This window comes from Aythya marila (assembly GCF_965140915.1).
Source record: "Aythya marila genome assembly, chromosome: 3".
NCBI lineage: Eukaryota > Metazoa > Chordata > Aves > Anseriformes > Anatidae > Aythya > Aythya marila.
In genome coordinates this window covers 32,211,146-32,231,475 of record NC_139044.1, presented here as the reverse complement: position 1 = coordinate 32,231,475, position 20,330 = coordinate 32,211,146, and the positions used below count along the sequence as shown (strand labels likewise).

The 20,330-nt window shown below is 36.7% G+C and overlaps 1 protein-coding gene across 5 annotated transcripts in view; it reads right to left on the bottom strand.

The window, feature by feature from the left end:
- BIRC6 (baculoviral IAP repeat containing 6) overlaps positions 1–20,330 on the bottom strand; it is a 181,110-nt gene that overhangs the window by 37,494 nt on the left and 123,286 nt on the right. For all 5 annotated transcript variants that reach the window (XM_082757615.1, XM_082757618.1, XM_082757619.1 and 2 more), the window contains 4 exons: positions 19,079–19,379; positions 16,172–16,389; positions 13,893–14,057; positions 11,773–11,941 (listed from right to left, as the gene is read on the bottom strand). In XM_082757615.1, coding sequence (XP_082613741.1) covers positions 11,773–11,941; positions 13,893–14,057; positions 16,172–16,389; positions 19,079–19,379 — 853 coding nt within the window. The remainder of the gene's footprint in view (positions 1–11,772; positions 11,942–13,892; positions 14,058–16,171; positions 16,390–19,078; positions 19,380–20,330) is intronic.

Below are 20,330 nucleotides of genomic sequence, written 5' to 3'. Positions count from 1 at the left end.
AATCTGATGCATAAATCAAGGCCGTTTCAAATCAAGCCTGTATTACTCACTCGACTCCACATGAAAAATCCCACGTGAAATTTTCTCTTCCCATTGAAGATGCATTGTAGCTATAAGGAAATTATTTGTAAATACCAGCTTTCACCCCATACAGATGAACTCCTCAAGGTTCCTGTAATTAAGAAACGTTAGCACTGACACTTTTTTCTTCTTCTTTTTTCCCCTTGAAACAGCAACTCTTTGACAGCACTGACAACTGAAGCAGCTACTGCCCCGTCCCTCTTACTGTGCTGTTGAACTATTTTTGGCTGGGTCTGTTCTCTAAACCATGACATTTCTGCACAGACACGCACCTCAATTCCAAGGAAGGATGGACGGGCCATCAAACCAAGGTCCAGGCGAATGCTGGATCTGAATCAGTGTGCAGGAGCTGTCACTCCCCCTCGACTGCTTGCAGAGAGAGCCTAAAGAGATTTGTTTCCCCGGGTTCGTGCAGCCCCTGAAGTGTCAGCTGCATCACAACTCTTTAAACGGAAGACTGATATGAGAGCTCAACCATGGCAAAAACCAGGCCAAGAAATACTTTGTGAGTCTTTTGCTGTTCTCTGTGGATACGTCTTAATTAGCTGGTTATTGGCAGTGCAGCTGCTGAATTTACTTCGTTGTCACCATTTACACTTGACAATATTGCACAAAATTCTTCTGCTGACCTTGAATCCTTTAAACCAAGTCATATTAAATTGACAAGGTGACAGATTCTTACCCTCCAAGTAGATCATTAATCTTTAAATAAAAGATGCACATTGCACAGTTTCTCTGCTTTCACAACGGGTTTGGTTTTTAACATGTGAGGGTTAATGTGGTATAATGGCTTAAATATTAAATTAGTTAGGTGCTCTCAGCAACATGAACGGTCAGAACACACAGGTGAAATTTTCCTCATCTTTCAATCTCTAAATGGATCTCAAAGAATACAGAAATATGTTCAAGAAACATTGACAGGAAACAATTCCAGGAACAACTGAAGCTGCAGCAGGCTTTCAGAATACAGCTTAAAAGGCAAGCCGATATATACATACTAGAATATATTTTAAAGAAGCTCTGCTGGAGAGATTGAAACTAATACTTTAAACCTTTCATCTAGAGTCAAACAGTTTCACTGAGGCAATACTAAACTCAGGATAAGGGGCAGATCAAGTACCACTACCACACCATGCATGGTACTTCGAACATGGTATTTAACATTAAGATCACACACATGTCAAATGTGAACTTTTGTCTAGCACTAAGAAACCAAGAAAACAAGTGTACTCAAACACTTCAGAAACATGATAAAAATATTTAATATGTGAATATATTAATTTGAAATTGGAAGCGTTTAAAAGCAATGATTTTCCCCTCTTTTGCTTTCTATACAAACTCACAAAGATTATTGAAAACTGAATTTCAAACAATGCTTTGTTAATTTCTAAAAGATGCTGTTCTGGAAAGTGATCGAGGTTTCCAGCTACATTCCTACTGATTGAAGTCCGTGTAATTATGATTTTTCATACGCATAAGCTTTTTTGAGCGTTGGAACTTTGAAGTGGTTGATTTTGCAAAGGCTTTTTTCAAGTAGGCTTTTCAAGATAGCTAAAATACATTTTCCTTCATATCAAGAAACTATGCACTGTTTCAAGAAAAATACATTGTGTTATTAGCCTTCATAGAACAAAGTGACTGATAAAGTCATTTGAAGCACAGCTACCTGCAGAGGCGATTAGAAATGTGGTTTATCCTCTGTCGAGATTGGGAAGAAGAGAGCTTCCCCCTCCCTCTGCAATGGCACAGGCGAAAAAACCTCTTTGATTTACCTAGGAAGAATCTGAGTTACTGCTTCCTGCGAAATCAGAACAGGAGCATTTGTCTGCAAGTCTGCACCTTCATTAATTACGCACCAACCTGCATTCTTCGGTGGTGAATACAAAAAGGGAAAGCCTTAGAAGCAGCATTTCCCTTAGAAACAATTGCCTGTCAAACAAAGCATAAAAAGACAAAAGGCAGAAACACTGTTTCAGCTTGAATGCCTTAATGTCACTATTTGTCATGCAGCACTTCATCAGAAAACCCCGAAGTACAGTTAACTCCACTCCTCACGACGCCGCACACTTTCGCTGCTGTTGCAGGATGAAAATGTGCCCGGCCTGACAATGAACCAGCAGAGCCAGCGCACATTGTTATGCAACTCGCCGTCTGCAAGGGTGCCTCGTAGCTCCTTCTTTATTCAGTGAGTGCCAAGTGCATGTTTAATCAATGTCACAGCTCGCCACAGTGTGCAACTGAAGCCGCTGTCATTCCTCTCTTCAGATTTGCCGGGCTAAGTTATGCAATGCTCCGAAGAATACCTTGGAATTATTTGCAGAGCCTCTGAATGCAGGTGTGTGACAGCGTTTACACGGCCGCCACTGGAACAGGCTCCTTCTTCTCAGCCCTTCTCAGCCTGGACTAAAATGCCATAGTGTGACTGCACGTAGCGCGCTGCATTCGGAATTACAGCATGGCAACGTGAGAAGCCTCTTCAGACGGCTGCCACTGAGAGTAAATCAAAGGCTGCTGGGTTTTTTTGAAGTCTTAATAAATAACTAAACACAATTGAATAAAGCAGGAGCTGTTTCTTTTTTTTTTCCTTTTTTTTTTTTTTTTTTTTTTTTTAAGGCAAAAGCAAACAGCATGCATGTCGTTGCTTTGCATCATCCAGGAAAAAAAAAATCCTCATTTTAATGAGAATTAGTCAACAGTGAGGATCATTACCAGAAAGGGTTTTGCTGTTTTTGACTACACTTGGCGTTAGTGGATTACCGAGGCAGAAGGCCAGTCATTTGGAAGATTCGGCAACGTTATTATCCTCGCCGTTAAACTTCTTCATCAAGGAACTGTTCATGCTCCTAGCTGGTCTGTCTGAGTGAGGAGAGCAGCCCCTTCATGAAGAAAAAAGCCTGGTTTGCCACTGAATCTACGAGTAAGAAGCATGTCTGATGACATTTTATTCCTGATGCAATGTAGGGTAAGAAACATCTTTTTTATTTTTTTGTTACCTTTCTGGGTATGAGATATGCTCTAAGCTGATGACTTTAATTAGACTCACAGCAGAAATAGGTTTATCATCAATGATTAAAGATGTTTGCCAGAAGAGAAAAACGCTGTAGCACTATAAAATGTGATTGCAAAGCTTCACTAAACGTGAGTTATCTGAACTAGTAGAAAGCCCAATCAAATTTTAGTTTAAGATTAGAATTTTCTGATCAATAAGGCTAAAATAGCAGAGCAAATTATAGATAGTGTCAACATTTCAGCTGCCAAACAGCATAATTTTACATGGAATGTATTTCTAGAGGATATTTGACTGTCAATTAAGAGTACAAGAACAGCTAAGTAATAGAGATGACCTGTCAACCTCACTTTTTCAACAAAAAAGGTAATAAATCATACACGCATCTGTAAATATCTAGCTGAAGTCCTCAGGCTGCACAGTATTCTGCTACTATGAAAGTACTACCGTCCTTTGGCATACTGCAGTAATAAGCATATATAATAGCAATAACCTTTACATTTGAAAAGACAGACGTTTTCTGTTCAATGTTTGCTGTTGCATGCATGTCCAAAAGCTGATCTGTTAAACAAGTAAAAGGGGAAGACCTCACCTGCAATTGCCTGCTTATGGCTCACTGGTCAAAACAGAGTGAGATACTGTGTTAAAGAGGCATGTTTTCCATGTTCGGAAGCAGCAGACATGAATATTTGCAACTGGTTTTGTACTGTGACAGTGAAATATTTAACAGCTGAAAATTCACATCATCTCTCCAGGCATTTCAGAGCATTTGACAATGCCCACATACCTGCTTTCATCTATGTGATGTTTCAGAAAGAAACAAATTAGCTGTTTAAAGACAAATTTTAAATTTCTTTTATAATCAGGCATATTAATTAGCTTGAAGCATCAAGCTATTTTTCACTCCTACCTGATCTGCATCTCCAGAACAATTACTTCTAACGCCTACATGGCCATACATAAAGAAACAGAAGATAAATACAACTCAACAAACACCGAAATAATAAATATTTTGTAAAGAAGTACAGAATTGCATTTAAAAAGATCAAAGCTTGCACGTTCGTCAGACCAGATTTACCATTTGTTTTCTTTCTTCTAGCTAGCTGCCAGAATACTGGTGAAGATATTTGCAGGAAAAATGGGGACCTCTGCCATCACAACACTGGAGGATGTAAAAAGGCGAGAGGAGAAGGAGGAAAAAGAAGAATCTATTCTAGCACTGCTTGGAATTATTGGAACTGTGCTCAATTTATTTGTTATTGTTTTTGTGTACATCTACACTACGCTTTGATGGCATTTTTGAACATTAACTGCATAGCACACAGTGCAAAGACCAGCGACAGTAAGGATGATTTCTAAATTTAAAGCAAAAAAAAAAACACAAACCAAAACAGTCTGACAATAATATCAATAACATTCCAGAGCAAAGTGCCTGGCTAAGGGCACTGCAACAATGACTGCTAAATGTATCTGTGAGCCCAGCTAGGGTGCTAAATTATGTAAATGAAGACAGACAATATTCAATTTCTCACTGATAAAAGATGAAAGTCTAATAGTGGAAACCGAGATGGCACTATTTTATTGCCAACAAACACGCAAGGCACAAGAAATACAAGCAGAAAAGCAGTGAGAACAATCAGAACATAGAAAGAGATTAATTAAATATACGAATACATACAAGCAAGCCCCGTGATGCTTTCTGTAGTTTTGTGCAATATGTCTCTTCATAGCTGAGACCAGAAAACAGACAAAAGGGTTTTATTTTTAAATCACCATAATTTAGGCTTAAAATCTACACTGATGTGTAATAAGTGTGGAAACAGGAACACTGTTATACCAAAAAATTGTAATACTATAAGCAAAATTTTAACTACTAGCTATATTCTGCAGCATTTTTGTCAGTCTTGTGGAAAGCTGGAAAAGGTTAGATTTTTCTTGCCTTTATCAAATCTGTATTTGAAATCATGCTATATTGATGATGTGCTTTTCTAATTAAAAATCCTTTAAAGTGGTGTAAAAAAGTAAAGAAGAGTTTTAGTACTTCTTTTAAGAAATATTATAAATTACAATGATACTCTAATACATATTCTCCAAAAGAAAAAAAAAAAAAAAGTAAATGACATTTTCCATATCGCCGATTTTAGAATGTGTTTAATGTAAGTCAAATACAACTTCCATGTTTTTATCCTGTTGCTTATTTTCAAGTAAAATAAAACGTATCACAAAGGATTCCTGGTTTTGTATGGAAAACAGCCTAACAGCATTTCCCAGAAGAACATGTTCTCTCTGGACCAGGTCCTTTCCTTTTTGTACGGCTAATGGGTTAGGCCCAGAATTGCAACTCTCATGCATACTTCATGGTACATACCATTAGTCTACTGAAATTCATTACACTAGTTCTACGTTTCAAATTAAGGCCATGTATGGCTTTGAACTAAATCCAAAGCTGCAGACAGTGAGATCATAGGAATTTTTGTATACATGAATATATTCCACATATTTCTTCTAACAGAAAAGCTACTTTTGAGGGCTTAGGATTAAAAATACAACAGAGAAAACACACACACACAAAGGGGGGGGGGAGGGAGGCTAATAACTACTGTTCTTGTATTACACGTGCCACAAGAAGAACAGAGGAGCTGCATTTCTGAAAGTCAGCTCTGCAAAGCTAAATCCATCCCTCCATAAAAATGACAGCAAATAAATACATCTATTGTATGGATAACAGCTTATTACTGTATAGACCCTCATAACTACTTAACCAACTGAGCCTTTGAAAACCAGTTCTTAACAAGCAAATGCATAGACTGAGGTCAGGGATCTTTAACAGAAAGAGCTTGGCAGTGGTATTTCAGTCAGTTACAAAAACTATACTATAACACACTGATTTATAGAGGAGTGAGGTGGAAGATGGTATATTCTGGTTTTGCTACTCTGAGTCAATACTGGCTCATCTAGAAGAAATGACAAACAGAGCTGAGGCTGCACTGGAAGGGAACATGCAGACAAAAATCTTATTCACTGTCCATAGTCCACAGTAAATCTCTGGTGTTGTATATTCATTTTCAGTATATGAAGCACCACAGTATTCTGTAAAACTAAGATGTATTGAAAAGAAGTTATGTGGGTTATTCATGTTTACTTAGATCTACAAAATACAGTATTTTTTTATGTACTACTTAAACAGTATATCTGTGGATATTACCACAATAATCTCATAACACAAGGTTATTTGAGATGGGGTTTAAAATGAGAAGTTAGGAGAACCTGAAAACTGAACAGAAGTTCAGGGAGAAACTATTGTTTATTTTGATCCTGAAGTTACTTAAAACTTGTCAGTTCTGTGAAATAAACAAATACTTGCATTTCATGTCATTTCAGTGCATGACACTTCTCCAAATTGTGACTTGATTAGTACACCACTGCTGGAGTGAGACACTGCACCTTTTTTGTAAGCATCTCGACAGCACAACAGATAAAAAGCATTCCCAAAGTTAGAACCATCTGTGGCAGAGGTCCAGGATCACTGCTTTACCAATGAACGAGTTCATTAACATTAATGAAAACTAGCTGAGTTTTTAATTTGGTTAATTATATACTGTCTACCTAAGCTGTCATTATGCTTCTGATTTTGCGTATTATACAGGCCTTGTCTTTTTGAAGGAAAGTACGGGGTAACATGATCACAAGGCTTGCCCCTGCATATGAGTTACATTTTGTTTCGAAACAGTAGTCTGATACCATCTCTTAAATCTTACATCTCCGTGCTCATGCAGACCTAAGTCTAGTTTTACGTCAAGAAGCTCTGATTTACAGATCCAGTGATTATAACTTCAATGAAATATATGCATAAAAGTCTGAAAAAAAAAAAAATCTTAACAGCAATACCTTTTATTATATACTGTCAGGGAAAAGCAGAATTTCATGAAGATTCAATGCTTACACTGCAGTAGTACCCTCACACCTTCGTCAGATTGCGAATAAAGATGTAGAGACGTGGTACTCTTGAATGAATGAACTCAATGTACCAACTTCAGAGCCCCATTAGGGAACACAGGCTTCTGAAGGTACTCAGCCTTGTCAGTTGAGCAGGAACAGACTACTTTGCAGAGAGCAAACCAACACCGTATAATGTCTTGAAGACAAGTATGATTAATACAAAATAAATACTTCAGCAGGAAATCTAGTGCAATTCAACCTCTAAGGTGAGGAGGATAGGCCTGAAAAGAATGACTTTAATAGACAAAGCCTCAACAAAGATATATCAAGAGGCAGAAAATGAATTCAGTATGTTCACCTTCAACAGATTTGTACATCGTGTGTACTACATACATAAATAAGGTATTTGACAGTGGAATGAAATAGCCTGACTGCTAATGAATCCACAAATCCAGGATGCTACAGTACTTGATTAATAGTGAAAGGTGCATTAAAAGTAAATACTGGATTGTTACAAAGTGGAGCAGGCTGTGAACACAATCTTTTTCCTAAAGCCTTCCCATAGAAATATGTTATCTCTCCTCTGCAGTCAAACCCATAAAGACTGAGCTGGATCTAACACCACCATGCTAACCACATCACATGGAATCTTTGTCCACTGAAGAAGGAAAGGAGACTAAGAGGCGGGCACGTGAAGAAAGGGCCGCAAGAAAATGCCAGCTAAAAAGCACAGCACAACCTGCTTCACAAGCCTGGCAATTCCAGCAAATAATTCAGGCAGAATTCTGTGACTTACCATGAAGTTTGTCTTCCAGGAAAGAGGTGGTAAGAAATCACTTCCCTGGGCTTTAAACAAGGTTAAGTCATCTTGGGGCTTGCTAGTTACTGGTTTAGGGAGAAACTAGTGTGACCGCATTTCTAAGCGAGAAGAATCTACCTGTTATTGTAATTCACTCTCTCCTTCTCAGTAAATAATAGGTTTATGAGGATTAATACAAGCTAAGTCCACCAATCAAGTAACTCACTTTTACCAGCCAAGTCTAGAGCTTCTAGATAACCATGTACTCCAGTTAGAACCTGATGGTCATGTTTGCTGCGAACCTCTTGTAGGGTGCAAATTTTATTGTTGAGCATTGTGTTCAAGGAGAGAAATGGTCATGTTTTAAGTTCTTAAATGATAATTAGTTCAAATGAAACATCATATATACAAGACAGCAGTGAAAAGGTTTTTGCATGATAGCTTTTGGTGTGAAATGTGCATTAATGCTCAGTAATGAATACATGCTAGATGTTCCGTGACACAGAAGTTAAGAATTACATCAATTTTACAAATGTGAACATGAATTAAGTCTTTAGGAATGCACACAAGTGTAGTAAGAAAAATCTTGCCATACTACAGTGATAAACTTGTTTTCATTTATGAAATGGAAGATAACAAAGACCCCAATAATGCCATAAGATATGCCACAAAGGAAAAAATGTTCAAGAAACAGGGTGAGGATCACAGCAGATATTCTTCCTTGTGACTAGTGATATGATCTGTCTTGTGCAGTAAGGAAAAGTCCTTCATAGACAGATAAACCTTCCTTCTGGACAAAAAAAAAGCAATTATGGAAATTAATGCAAGTGGTCAGTTCGCGATTTTCAAGGACTTCACAATCACCTTACTCTGATGCAGATGAAGCCGCAGAATGTGACAGAGCAGTCTGGTTTGCAAAGATCTGCTTCAAGGTGAGGTTTCTAAGCGATTACATGATACGCAAGCACTCTTCATCTGATTAATATTCCTTTTATCTAGAGCAATCTAGGTAACAATCTAGTCCGATTGTTATCTGTATGTTTTGGACAAACTGAGCAGGGATGGCAAAATATATTTAAAGCAGCAAAAACACGAAATAAATTTCTAAACGTATTAAAGGCTAATTTTATATTCTGATATTGGACCTGTTCAAGAATTTTGCCAGAACAACTCTGCAAGCAGAATGTAGCATACCGGTAGCTAGCTGGACATATGTGAGCTCACTAGAAAATTTTCATCAATACCAAAATACTTACAATCTTGTATCGGCATGGTGCTATCAGCCTACTGTGCAACAAAGGGACACAGCAAACCCAGACTCTTGCATGTATTTCTTTATATAAAAAAGTTCCTCACGTAATTTTATGCGTATGGAGAGGTATATGTGAAGATCACTGTTATTTCAATGATCTCCAGCAAAACACAAAATCTACCAAAAGAATACCTCCAGAATAAGGGTAACCTTTAACTGGTCCCACAAGCATCCATTCAAGTCTCAGAAAGTTACAGAGTTGCTGAAAATTGCTATTTTCTGTCAGCAGTTTCCTCAGCACAGCCTGTTCCTGATGGGGTGCCAGAACCTGGGAACACTCTATTAGCATTCTGCGTGCAGTGTCCTAATTTCTCAGTCCAGCAAGTTACAAGAAAAATACAGTTACCTGCTTTTTCCACATGAAAGTACAGTTGATAGCAGAAGGTACACTGGTCTGAAAACTAGAAGGCCACGTTCATGAGCTTTACTAACACTATTTCCTTTTCTACTCCTACTTGGTAAGCATTCAGCCCTATCTCCATTAGAGAATAGCTAAGAATTCAACCTGGAGAAGACCTTTTTGATTTAATTTCAACCTAACACAAATGACTCAAATCTGTTCTAATACATCACACTAGCCTTTAAGATTTAATTAAAAACAAGTCAAAACTTCCACATTTCCAATGTTTCAGCTATAAATACATTAGTTAAGGTACTTTTTCAGTCTCGGGCATTGCATCAGAGCTTAACACTGCTCCAGAGCTTCTCAAGTTCCATGTCTCTTGCAACAGCCAGGCTCTCTCTGTCAGCTAAGTCTCCTGACACCCTGCTAGTGACATCTAGAACCCCAGCATCACCTGCAACTCACACTCAATGTGAGAACTAAACAGCAATTAGTGCATTGGAATTATGCCTGGCTATCACTGAGACAAACCATTTTCAGGGATTACTTTCAAACTAAATGCATCTGACTCAACTATTCATGATGAGAAGACATTCTTTCCAGAAGTTGTGCCTACTTCCACAGTTCCCTCTCTTACTGGTATCCCATTATGCTTTCAAAGATAAGCTTGACTGATACAAGCCTGCAAAACTTTTTTTTTTTTTTTTTTTTTTTTTTTTTAAATCAAGAAGAACATTGATAATGATAGTTTTAAGCAGAGAACACTGATCAAATACAGCAGGAAGCTTTCAAGACTATATGGCTTGGATCAATGCATTAAGCATAACAAGCCTTGAGATTTTACGGTTCTAAATTCCAATAGAAATAATCTCAGCCTTTGCAAATTTGGAACTAGAGTAGTAGATAATGGCGTTTCTCTAAAGAGAAAGGTTTTGATTTGCTCTAACATTAGCTTAGCGGCTACTTTAAGACCTACACATCCATTTATGAAAACGCAGGAAGCATCTACGTTGTTCCCTCTGTACTAATTGTTAATTCACAGCCATAACATTGGAATATCCCCGACAACCACCATAGCAGAAAGTCCAATAAAACACTGAAAACAAACATTTCTCACTGAGCCTGTTCCTTTTCTTTGTGCTTTGGGAAAACAAACTGTCTCTGAAAGCTGAACTAGTCCCAGCTTCTCTCTACTAGCCACATATCTCATCTCTTCTATCAGTATCTGACTGTTCTTCCCCAGTTAAAGGTGACTTATACACATACATTTTTCTATTGAAAACAGCAAAAAGCAATTTCAACAGTTGTGATTCATCTACAACTCTGAACCAATGGTCTCATCCTTTAGATAACAGACTATTTCTGCTAGGTCTATCTATGACTTTTCATTTCTACCTCAACAACAGACAATTTTATGAATGTCTGTGAAAAAGATTACTTTTCTTTATTGTTTCACTTTATAATTTATTTTACTGTTTTACATTAGATTTTCATTTGCAATAATGGGCCTGGTGTATAAGCTACTTAGTTCATTTTCCTCACTGTAATATGTGGAAAACAGAACCAACAAATTCATTATAAAATCAGGGAGATGTGTCAAACTGCAGACTGGCAAGTAAAATATATTTGTGTTTTTATTTTTCCTTTAAGGCCCCAGCAGACTTTTTGAACTACTTCTACTCCATCATAGAAGATTATGTAACGCCCTAGTTACCACAGATTAAAAGAGCCACGTGCTTGTTTTAGTTCTGTGTAGTTTTGTGGCCACTTAAGACACAGATCTCTCTTTTACCTCTGGAGAGGAAACATACTATGTAATTCACCAAGAAGCTATGACATTGTTTCAAGAAATTCATCTCACCACAAAACACAATTGCAATCCAAAAGAACTGCAATAATATGACAATATGTCTGTCAGGGGAGGCAAAATAAGGTCCAAAACCAAGTTATTCACATTTGGAAGAACAGCCTCTACTATTCATGGAGTAAATCCATCTTTACAAAGCATCTGAACAAAAATCCAAATTTCAGCAGTTTAAGAATTGAATTTCTAATTTAAAGATACTAAACCAAGTGTAGGCATTTAGAACAAATGAATATTTCAACGAACAATTGTGAATGCTGTTTTCTTATCCAAGGCTGAAGTGAATGTTCCATTAGTACAGTTCTAAAATGGCAAACATACTGAAACCAGCCAGAGCTACCTGCTGTTCATATAAACAGCACTGTTTTCTTGACACTTACTTGACAGACATAAAATATCTCTGATGTAGGAGAGAATGGCATGTTACCTGAGTCGTTGCGGAGGTATGACGACATTGCTGGAATGAGGCAAGACTGACTGAGTAGCTCCAGGAGAACGGATGGGAGCGCGCTGCTGTTCTGTCCTCTACCTTCATGGCTACTTTGGGTCTCTCCATTCGATGTACTCCCTGCAGGATTTATGTAACTGGCAAGAACCTGAAATACAGAAAAGTATTTAATCATAACTGATGTATTTTAGGCAAAAGAACTATCTTTCCTTCCTTAAGAAAAATTTCAGTAATACATCACAAGCTATTTTGCTAACTCACTATTGTTTATTTCAGTAGGCCCAAAGATGTCTCAGAAGGAATTTTATTTGTTTATTAGGTTATAATTACAATTCTGGGGAAGTGATAAAATTAAATAGCTATTTTAATTCTGAATGACTTCAAGAGATCAACTAATATGAATTCTGAATAAACTGCTAGAGTTACTTGAATCTTGAAGATTGCCAGGTCACTACTGAGATAAGTGGGTTTTGCCATTCCCTCTAGAACAGCCAATAGAATAAAAAATTAAAAGTAAATGTTTTAAAAATGACTTGTAACTTACTTTTGGACAGGACTTCTGATGAGACAAGAGCTTAGAGTGAGCATAACACTGACTCTGAAGCACCGTTTGTGTGCACGCTCGTGGTTCAGTAAGCAGGGTGCAGCCCTCCCCTCAGGACAGGCAGGAAGCCGCCTCACGCGGCTCCCAGTGGCGGCTCCGGCCGAGCTCACAGGCCCTGACCGTGGGTCACAGCACACACAACCCAACACATTGCCAACTGCCTGATTTGTGCGGTTGTTCCTTCAAATTAAGTAACTTGACTTGGAATTTCAGGTGCTAAATTCACCGTTTTAGTCTCTTCTTTCTTTCCTTCTCCTTTGCTCTAACCCCATTAGCCATCATCTTTTGCTGTAGCATCTTATTTTACCAGCACTTCATAAAAACTTTCCTAAAGAACCATTCCAGAGAAGTGATCAGGGAAAGTCTGCTGTAAAACTGACAAGACGTCTTCAGCAAAATGCTGAAGGGTTTTCTACTTTCCCCTCCAATTGCTGACTGCTCAAAGCGAATGCCTCCTTTCCTCATGACTTTTGACAGTTATAGCCAAACCTCTGCATGTCATAATGCAGAGTACTGCCTGGAAGCTTTGCCAGGAGTAATTCAGGTGCTTTCTCCTTTTTTGTGCTTAGGAGAACTGTTTCAGATTTTATTCATTTTGCTTTTGTAAGGGGACATGATGCTTGTGCCTTATAATCTACGGTGACTGAAATAAATGATTACATCAAAATGATATCTTCATCAGTCAGGACATGGATGTTTTCAGAATTTCATCCCCTTTGCGCACTACCCCAGTGGTGAGGTTAGCTAATGCATTTGAGCTGACAGTTCTGTGAATGAAATTTTTGATGACTAGGAAGAATTTCTTGCACTGACCTAAGGTAACCAATTGGCTACATTTCACAACTGGACTTAAAGGCTTAACTGAACAGGATTTCTCTGTCCTTAATATAACGCATTTGAAAGGCATCAGAGTTTTATTAAGGTCCAGTCGTTCACTGGTGATTTAATATTGCCATTTAAGTGACATTATCAGGATTTGATAGTATGTCTGAGTGAGATTTTGTTACATTGGAATACAAGACATTCATGGACACTTCGGTAACCACTTTGGATGCTTTATTAAAACAGAGCAACATTAAGTGAGAAATGAATAGGTAAGATTATTTTGACACACAAAATGTCTATTCCCACATCCTCCTTCCCCAACAGACTGTCTTTACTTTTGACTGAATGCTGCTATGTCTACAGAGATGTATGATACCTCCAGGGAACTACTAGAATGTTTTTTTGTTCATAGTCTACTCAGAACTGTCACCTAGGCTTGCCCATTTGGATCTTTTTTTATGCAGCAGTCTAGTAAAGTTTAAAAAAAGCCTCAAATACAATCCCTATATTTTTTCATTTAGACAGGAAGCAGTAAACTTCTGTTTTTTTCCCCCCAAAATACCATAATTACTGTACTACATGACTGAAGAAACCCACAAGCTCTGTTTTTGTTATCCAGGCCCTCATGTTTCAACTACTTATCATTAAACAACATTTCATTATTACTCACCTGTAGAAGGCAGGTCACATGCTCTTCTTCTAGCCTTTGCTTAGTTAAAGCTTGCTCAACATCCCATCCTGAAGCTGTGGAGCCTGTTCCAAAGCCTGTACCCTTAGCCCAGTACAACTGCTGTTCTTCTGTTGATGCACTGTTGTGGGTACTTGACACCTGTGGCTAAGTTACAGAAAATAAAGTCACAATAATTTTACACTTTTCATCTTTTCATTCTTTAAAAAGCCTTTGTTCTGCAAAACAATGTAATCCCAATTTATTAACTTAATATAGATATCAGGATTGAAGGGAACTCGAAGCTTTAGCTAGAAATCCCCCTGCCACAAAAATCCAGTCCAGGTCAGTGATAAATTGCTGCAAGTAGTTCTTCAATTTGACTACTAGTGCAAGCCCATTTTTGTTCTCTTTTAAACTATTGTTACTGATTAAATGATGAAAGATATCAAAATGCTACTTAATCAATATTATGCTAAACAATACAGCTCTCTAATTATTATTGTTTAACAGTCAAATTTAATAACATAATTAGAAAGAGGGATGGAAATAGAAATGTCACTGAAAGTACACAACTGAAATGCTAGGATGCTCAAGCTTGTGCTGATTTTGAATAAATGTACCCAAATGGCAAAAGGTACAAGTTATTTATTCCAATGGTCTGCATCACTGCATTTTACTAACATTAACTTCAACACTGAATTTCTTAGCACTTATAAAACTATTTAAGTACTTAACAGTAATTTTGAAAATTTACCAGACCTTTGATGAAAATGATGCATAAAAAATCCCAGTGAGCATTTTTTAACTAGTGCTATCCTAATTATTCAATGAGAACATTAAACAAGTGAATGTATTTTCCAGAGTCATGAGTGTTTGCTACTTTCATTATAGCTACTCAGTGACAATTAGCCCTACTTGAAGCTAGATTATGTGAGTAGGTGCCCAACTTTAATTTGTATTATTTGATTTACAGCTCTGAGAAGTTTCAATTTCTGTCCAGATCTTCTTCAGGGATTTTGTTAGAGATTATATTTGAAGGTAAATGTTATCACCTGTGACGTACCCTACTGATAGTACTCCAGAATCAACATCTAACTTTTGCATTGAGAATATAATGCATCTTGGTGACAAAACAGCTGTCCCCTGTAGACATCATCACTCATAAACACACTGTGCCTTTAACACTTCAGAGGATGTCATGAGCACTGACTTAAAGCACTTAAGGGAAAGCCCTGCCTCAGAGATAGAAGCTTCGTGCAGGCCTGATGAATATCTAGTTTCCGATAGCTATGAATTATATGAATTATTTTCAGGGGGCATGGTAGTGAAGCAGAGATAAGAATTAATGTTTGCCCTTTCCTTCCAGAAGCCCAATTATCTTAAGTCATTAGTATGCCAGCAGCCTGATACCCAATTCGGACCAGCGTATCTCAGTTCCCCTTCAAAATTCACTAGCCATTGAAGTGAATTATACTCATATAGTTTCATTTCTTCTTTGCTCAACTCCCCATCGGTATCAGAAGCTACTAAAATATGGACAACCCCATATTTTGCAGCTGCTTACCAATACATATTTATCCACCAGAACATTTTTATGCAAGCCTCTGCCATAAAATTATAAGAGAGGGCAAGTCATTATTGTTTTCCAAACATGTTTTGAGACAATCAGTCTATCGTGCAGAAATGGCAACTCATAATACTAAAAAATTTGGGGATACATGTTCCGAATAGAGGGTAGTATAAAACAGTAAGTATACTAAAAAAAATAATTTTTGAGATTCACATGGGATCTTGAACACTGGAAAACTCTTGTCTTTAAAAAGGGGATGAAAAAAATCATTAATTCATTACTTTTCACAACTCATTTATGTTTGTGAAGCATTTAAGAGGAAATAATTTGCAGTCAGTAGAGTTTAGATGATGAATGCTAAATAAGGTAATGAGGTCATGCTATCTAATGAGAATTTAAAAAAGAAAGAACAACCATCCATTGAGTATTATGCCTCTCATGTGCTGAAAAAGAAGGTCCTGAGAAAGAAACAGATTACACCTTAATGCCTCCTGACAAGTCTTTGTTGCTTAAATTTCATGATTACTATGTTTATTTGCAACACGCAAGAACGATTACTTAATCAAGTACTTTCTAATTATTTTTGTTCTTCATTCAAATGCCAGCTACACAGAAATTAGATTTTAATGAAAGCACTGATTATTTTCTTTATTATGGCAAAAACTTTTCCTGCTTCTCAGTTGCAATTAAAGTCTTCTATTAAACTTACCTCTGCCTGGTTGGGACTAGCGTTGGGAACTCTCGGGGCATGATGGCTTAGAGCAGACAGACAAGCAAGAATAAGATGTATAGCTCCAATTTCCAGTGCCATCCGCCTAAGCAGTACTCCATCATCAGTAGTCAATGGTGTAGTGCTGAACAAACTGCGCAACACATGGAAGGGCAGGGTTGGAAGCACATTTGCTGAAGGAGACTGCAGGATATGACCTAGATTGAAGAAGAAAATAATCAAAATCACTTTTTCTTTCAATAGTTCAATATAGTCTTTTAATCTATGGAACAGTTTATGGAACAAAACATGGAAATACACTAAGGACTTAAGCACTCAGATATAGTAAGGCTATCTAATATTAGGTTTCTCTTACCAACAGCTTTTAAGGAGGAGAAGAGTATAGAAGAAAGAATGTTTATTTCCTTTATGGAATTGATTAAAAACAAGTTACAAAATTTGATTCACCATTTCCAGGGAGAAAAACAAAATTTGTTAATAATCACAATACTCTTTTCTATTTAACTACACTGCAGGTCGTATATCTGAATGAAGAGAAAAAATGTGGCTCAGACTATTTTTTTCCTTTGACTTGCAACTACAGCAAGCTAAGGAATGCATATGGTCAACAAACAGCAGTTCAGCTGACAAGGAGCTGTCGTTTCTCATGATGTAGGAATTTACTTTTTTTTAAATTCATGTGACCAAATTGTGAATGAAACCACTGGCACAATCCAAGTATGATATGACTCAAGTCAAATGCATCGTGAAATACTGACATAATTTTAATTAGATGAGATGCATGTTTGGATTTTGTAGTAGAACTGTTTAAAAAATGTAACCCTTATGTATTATGAGCAAAAGCTACTTTTTTTAGAAGCCAAGTTATGAACAATGGAGTGACCTACTAATGCAACACACACATACATTTAGGAAGGTGTCTCAATCTTTTCTGTGTTTAATAATGCATTTCACATTCCCTCTACAGTGTGTATGTAAATGAAGATATCTAAACACTAAAAGTACTTCCAAATAGCCAACTCTGTTCAGAAGTTTGCTTCATATTTTTATATATGAATATATAATTAATTTATATAAATTTATATTATATTTCTATATTTATATAAATATATATAATTTATATATATTATATTTATAAAAATAATATTTATATTATTTTCTCTCTCAGCCTTAACACAACAGTTAATTTGTGTCCATTTGATACTCTTTGTAAAGAAAACAACAAGAAGAAAGCAAGATGTCTTTTGACTTGTATCTTCATAAATAAAACTGAGTAACTGGAAAAAACGCTGATCTTACAGTCTTCTACAACTAAAGGTGTAGCCAAATGACAAAAAAAAAAAAAAAAAACCACTAAAATAAACATTTGCCCAATGATTTACCTTCACAGATGAAGGAATCAATATTTAACCTATAAACCATTAATTATTAAGTGCAGAATTTGTATTTGTATTAATTTGTATTCTTTGCATTGCACAAGAAAGAAAAGATTCTAGGTGTATGAAAAGATGCATTTCTAACAGAAAAGGAAAACAATAATACTTTATACAAAGAATTAATGTGGACAACTGTTTACAATTTATTCCACATTTGATAAAGAGCTGAATTCACACTTTTGGCTTAGCAAATGGAGAAATTGACTATTTAGTCCAGCAAAACCGAAGTCTAAGAAAGAATACAATTCCTGTCAACAAATGCATCAAAGAAGGAATAGCTATTTACAATGAAGAACAATGCTGGCATAATGGTAACTGGGCACAAACTGCATATGAGTAATTTTAGCCTGAAAATTAAAGACAGGCCACACCAATCACAAAAATGACGTTCTAGAAATGAATTCCAATGGCAACAGTGGAAGCACACAAGAAGAAAGAAAAGCAACCTGAAAAGTAAGGGTTTGTGTTAGCCTCTTTGTATGTTTTTAAAATACATACAAATATTTTTTTGCAAAAGTAAATCACTCACAGACATCGTAGTCTGAGTGAATGTGCACAGTCCATTAGCTAATTACTATTCAAATGAGTTGGGAGTAAGCAACAAGGCTGTATGTTTGTTATGCAGTTTATTCCTGTCTATCGTCCTGTACCAAAATACAGGAGAAATAAAAAGATGAACAGAAAGGACAGTAAAAAAGACTCTCTTGCTGAGTGGAGATTAACTCCAGTTGATTGCTGTATGGAAAAACAGCATTGTTTTTAAAATCTTAATGAAAGGAGAAATCTGAAAGCACTAAAGCATCTTTTGCAAACAGTTTAGTTTTTCAAAACCCTAAGAAATACAAATCTTAGAACTATATGCATTATTCCAGGTTCCAAAGACTTACTACAAAAATAACCTTGTCTCTGCTCATCTGTTCATTCATCCAAGAGCACTCCCTTTATCCTTCTGAACTCACACCATTTGAGTAGAGTTCCTGCTCAGCAAATAATCTAGATCTCCTTTTGCAAAGCAGTTCCCAACAGTTTATTCTACATTTGCTGTAGCTATGCTCCGATGCATGTTACTCTGCATTTGGTTGCAGAAATACACATTCACTCAATTAATTCACTCAATTAATTGAGCATGTCCTGCTACTCAGATGTTCTGTCTGAGTGCACTGGCATCTTGACAGTATCACCTGTAAGTCTGATCAGCAGTTATTTTACAATTACTCTGACATCTAGATGTGAATATATGAATACTGATGATTGCAACAAAACTTCACCAGAAAGAACGTTGTATTTAGATAGAAGTGATTATCAAAGATGCTAACAACACAGCTCTTTACAAATTGCACAAACCAATTCTAACTTCCTGCTAAAAGTATTACAATATAAATAATTTTAAGTAAAACAATCTAGCTGTGGTCTACAAAAAAAAAAAAAGAATAGTAATTGCAGCACGTACTTCCTTCACCATCATCTGTAACTCCCAACACCAATCTCAACAGACACTGAGCATGTTTCCGTTCTTTTAGTAGCACCTCAGCATAGCCCGGGAGACGAAGGAATAAACCAAAGGCAGCCAAAGAATGAGCGGGTATGGGAGACATAGTCTGAACTGTTGACTTGATCGGTGGAGGTTCTGCAGCAATTGTTTCTGGTGCTTCATACACCAGTTCCCCTGATTGTTCAATGGTAACCCATTCAAACTGATCGCTGTCCTTCTGCTTTTCCTGTGTGGTTGATGTAACTACTGGAGTGCTCACCTTAAAGAACAACAACAACAACAAAAATTGGTAGTTGTTAATCACCTATACAAAAAATATTAAAATTAGGATCTTGAAATCTTAATAAAGGACACCATTAAAAATCACATTAAATACACTACAGGTTACAGAGAGAGGGACCAGTCTAAAATGGTTAATAAGGACATACTTGCATTTTCAGAATGGTTCTAGTAAGTCCCATCTACATACACAAGCAACTATATTTTGTCGACCTAAAATCCTCAGTTGAAACATGTTTAAAACCTAGATGCATAGGAGACAAACTACATCAGATAAATGATACAGAAGATTATCTTATATATCAGTCTGTTAAATAAGAAATGGACTGTTTATTTTGGACACCTAAAAATGTAAATAAGGAACGGTTAATTTTTAATTACATACTCTAAAAGAAGAACAACTCATCCTAACTGCTTTACCAACTAAGGAGAAATTTGGATCTCTTAGCAGCCTTGTAGGAACTCGTGTGTTCCTTTCAGGCTTTTGATTGATTTGGTGGGTTTTATTACAATTATGCTCTAATGCACTAGTCTGTAGTTCTGTTTTATGAACTAACACTGCATGGGTGATTAAGCAACCAGGCATTACGATGGGTATCAGAGTTTACAGAGGATAACATTTGTACAGTTCCCCAGCAAACAGCCACGCACTTTGGCTACCAAAACATTGCCACATAAAACCAATGGATACACTCAGGTCCCTCTCATGAGTAAACATCACAGCAGCTCCAGGCTTTCACGATACTCAGATCAACTGATGCAATCATATTTCAAATGTTGGTACTTATCACCAAAATGATCTGAAGTGGAAAAAATTAATCTGAAAAGCTCTCGCAGTATTTATTCAAAATGCTGAATTCCTAATTAGAAGTCAAAATTATGTCTGTCTGTATTGATTCCAATTATCTACATAATAAGAGAATAATCGGGA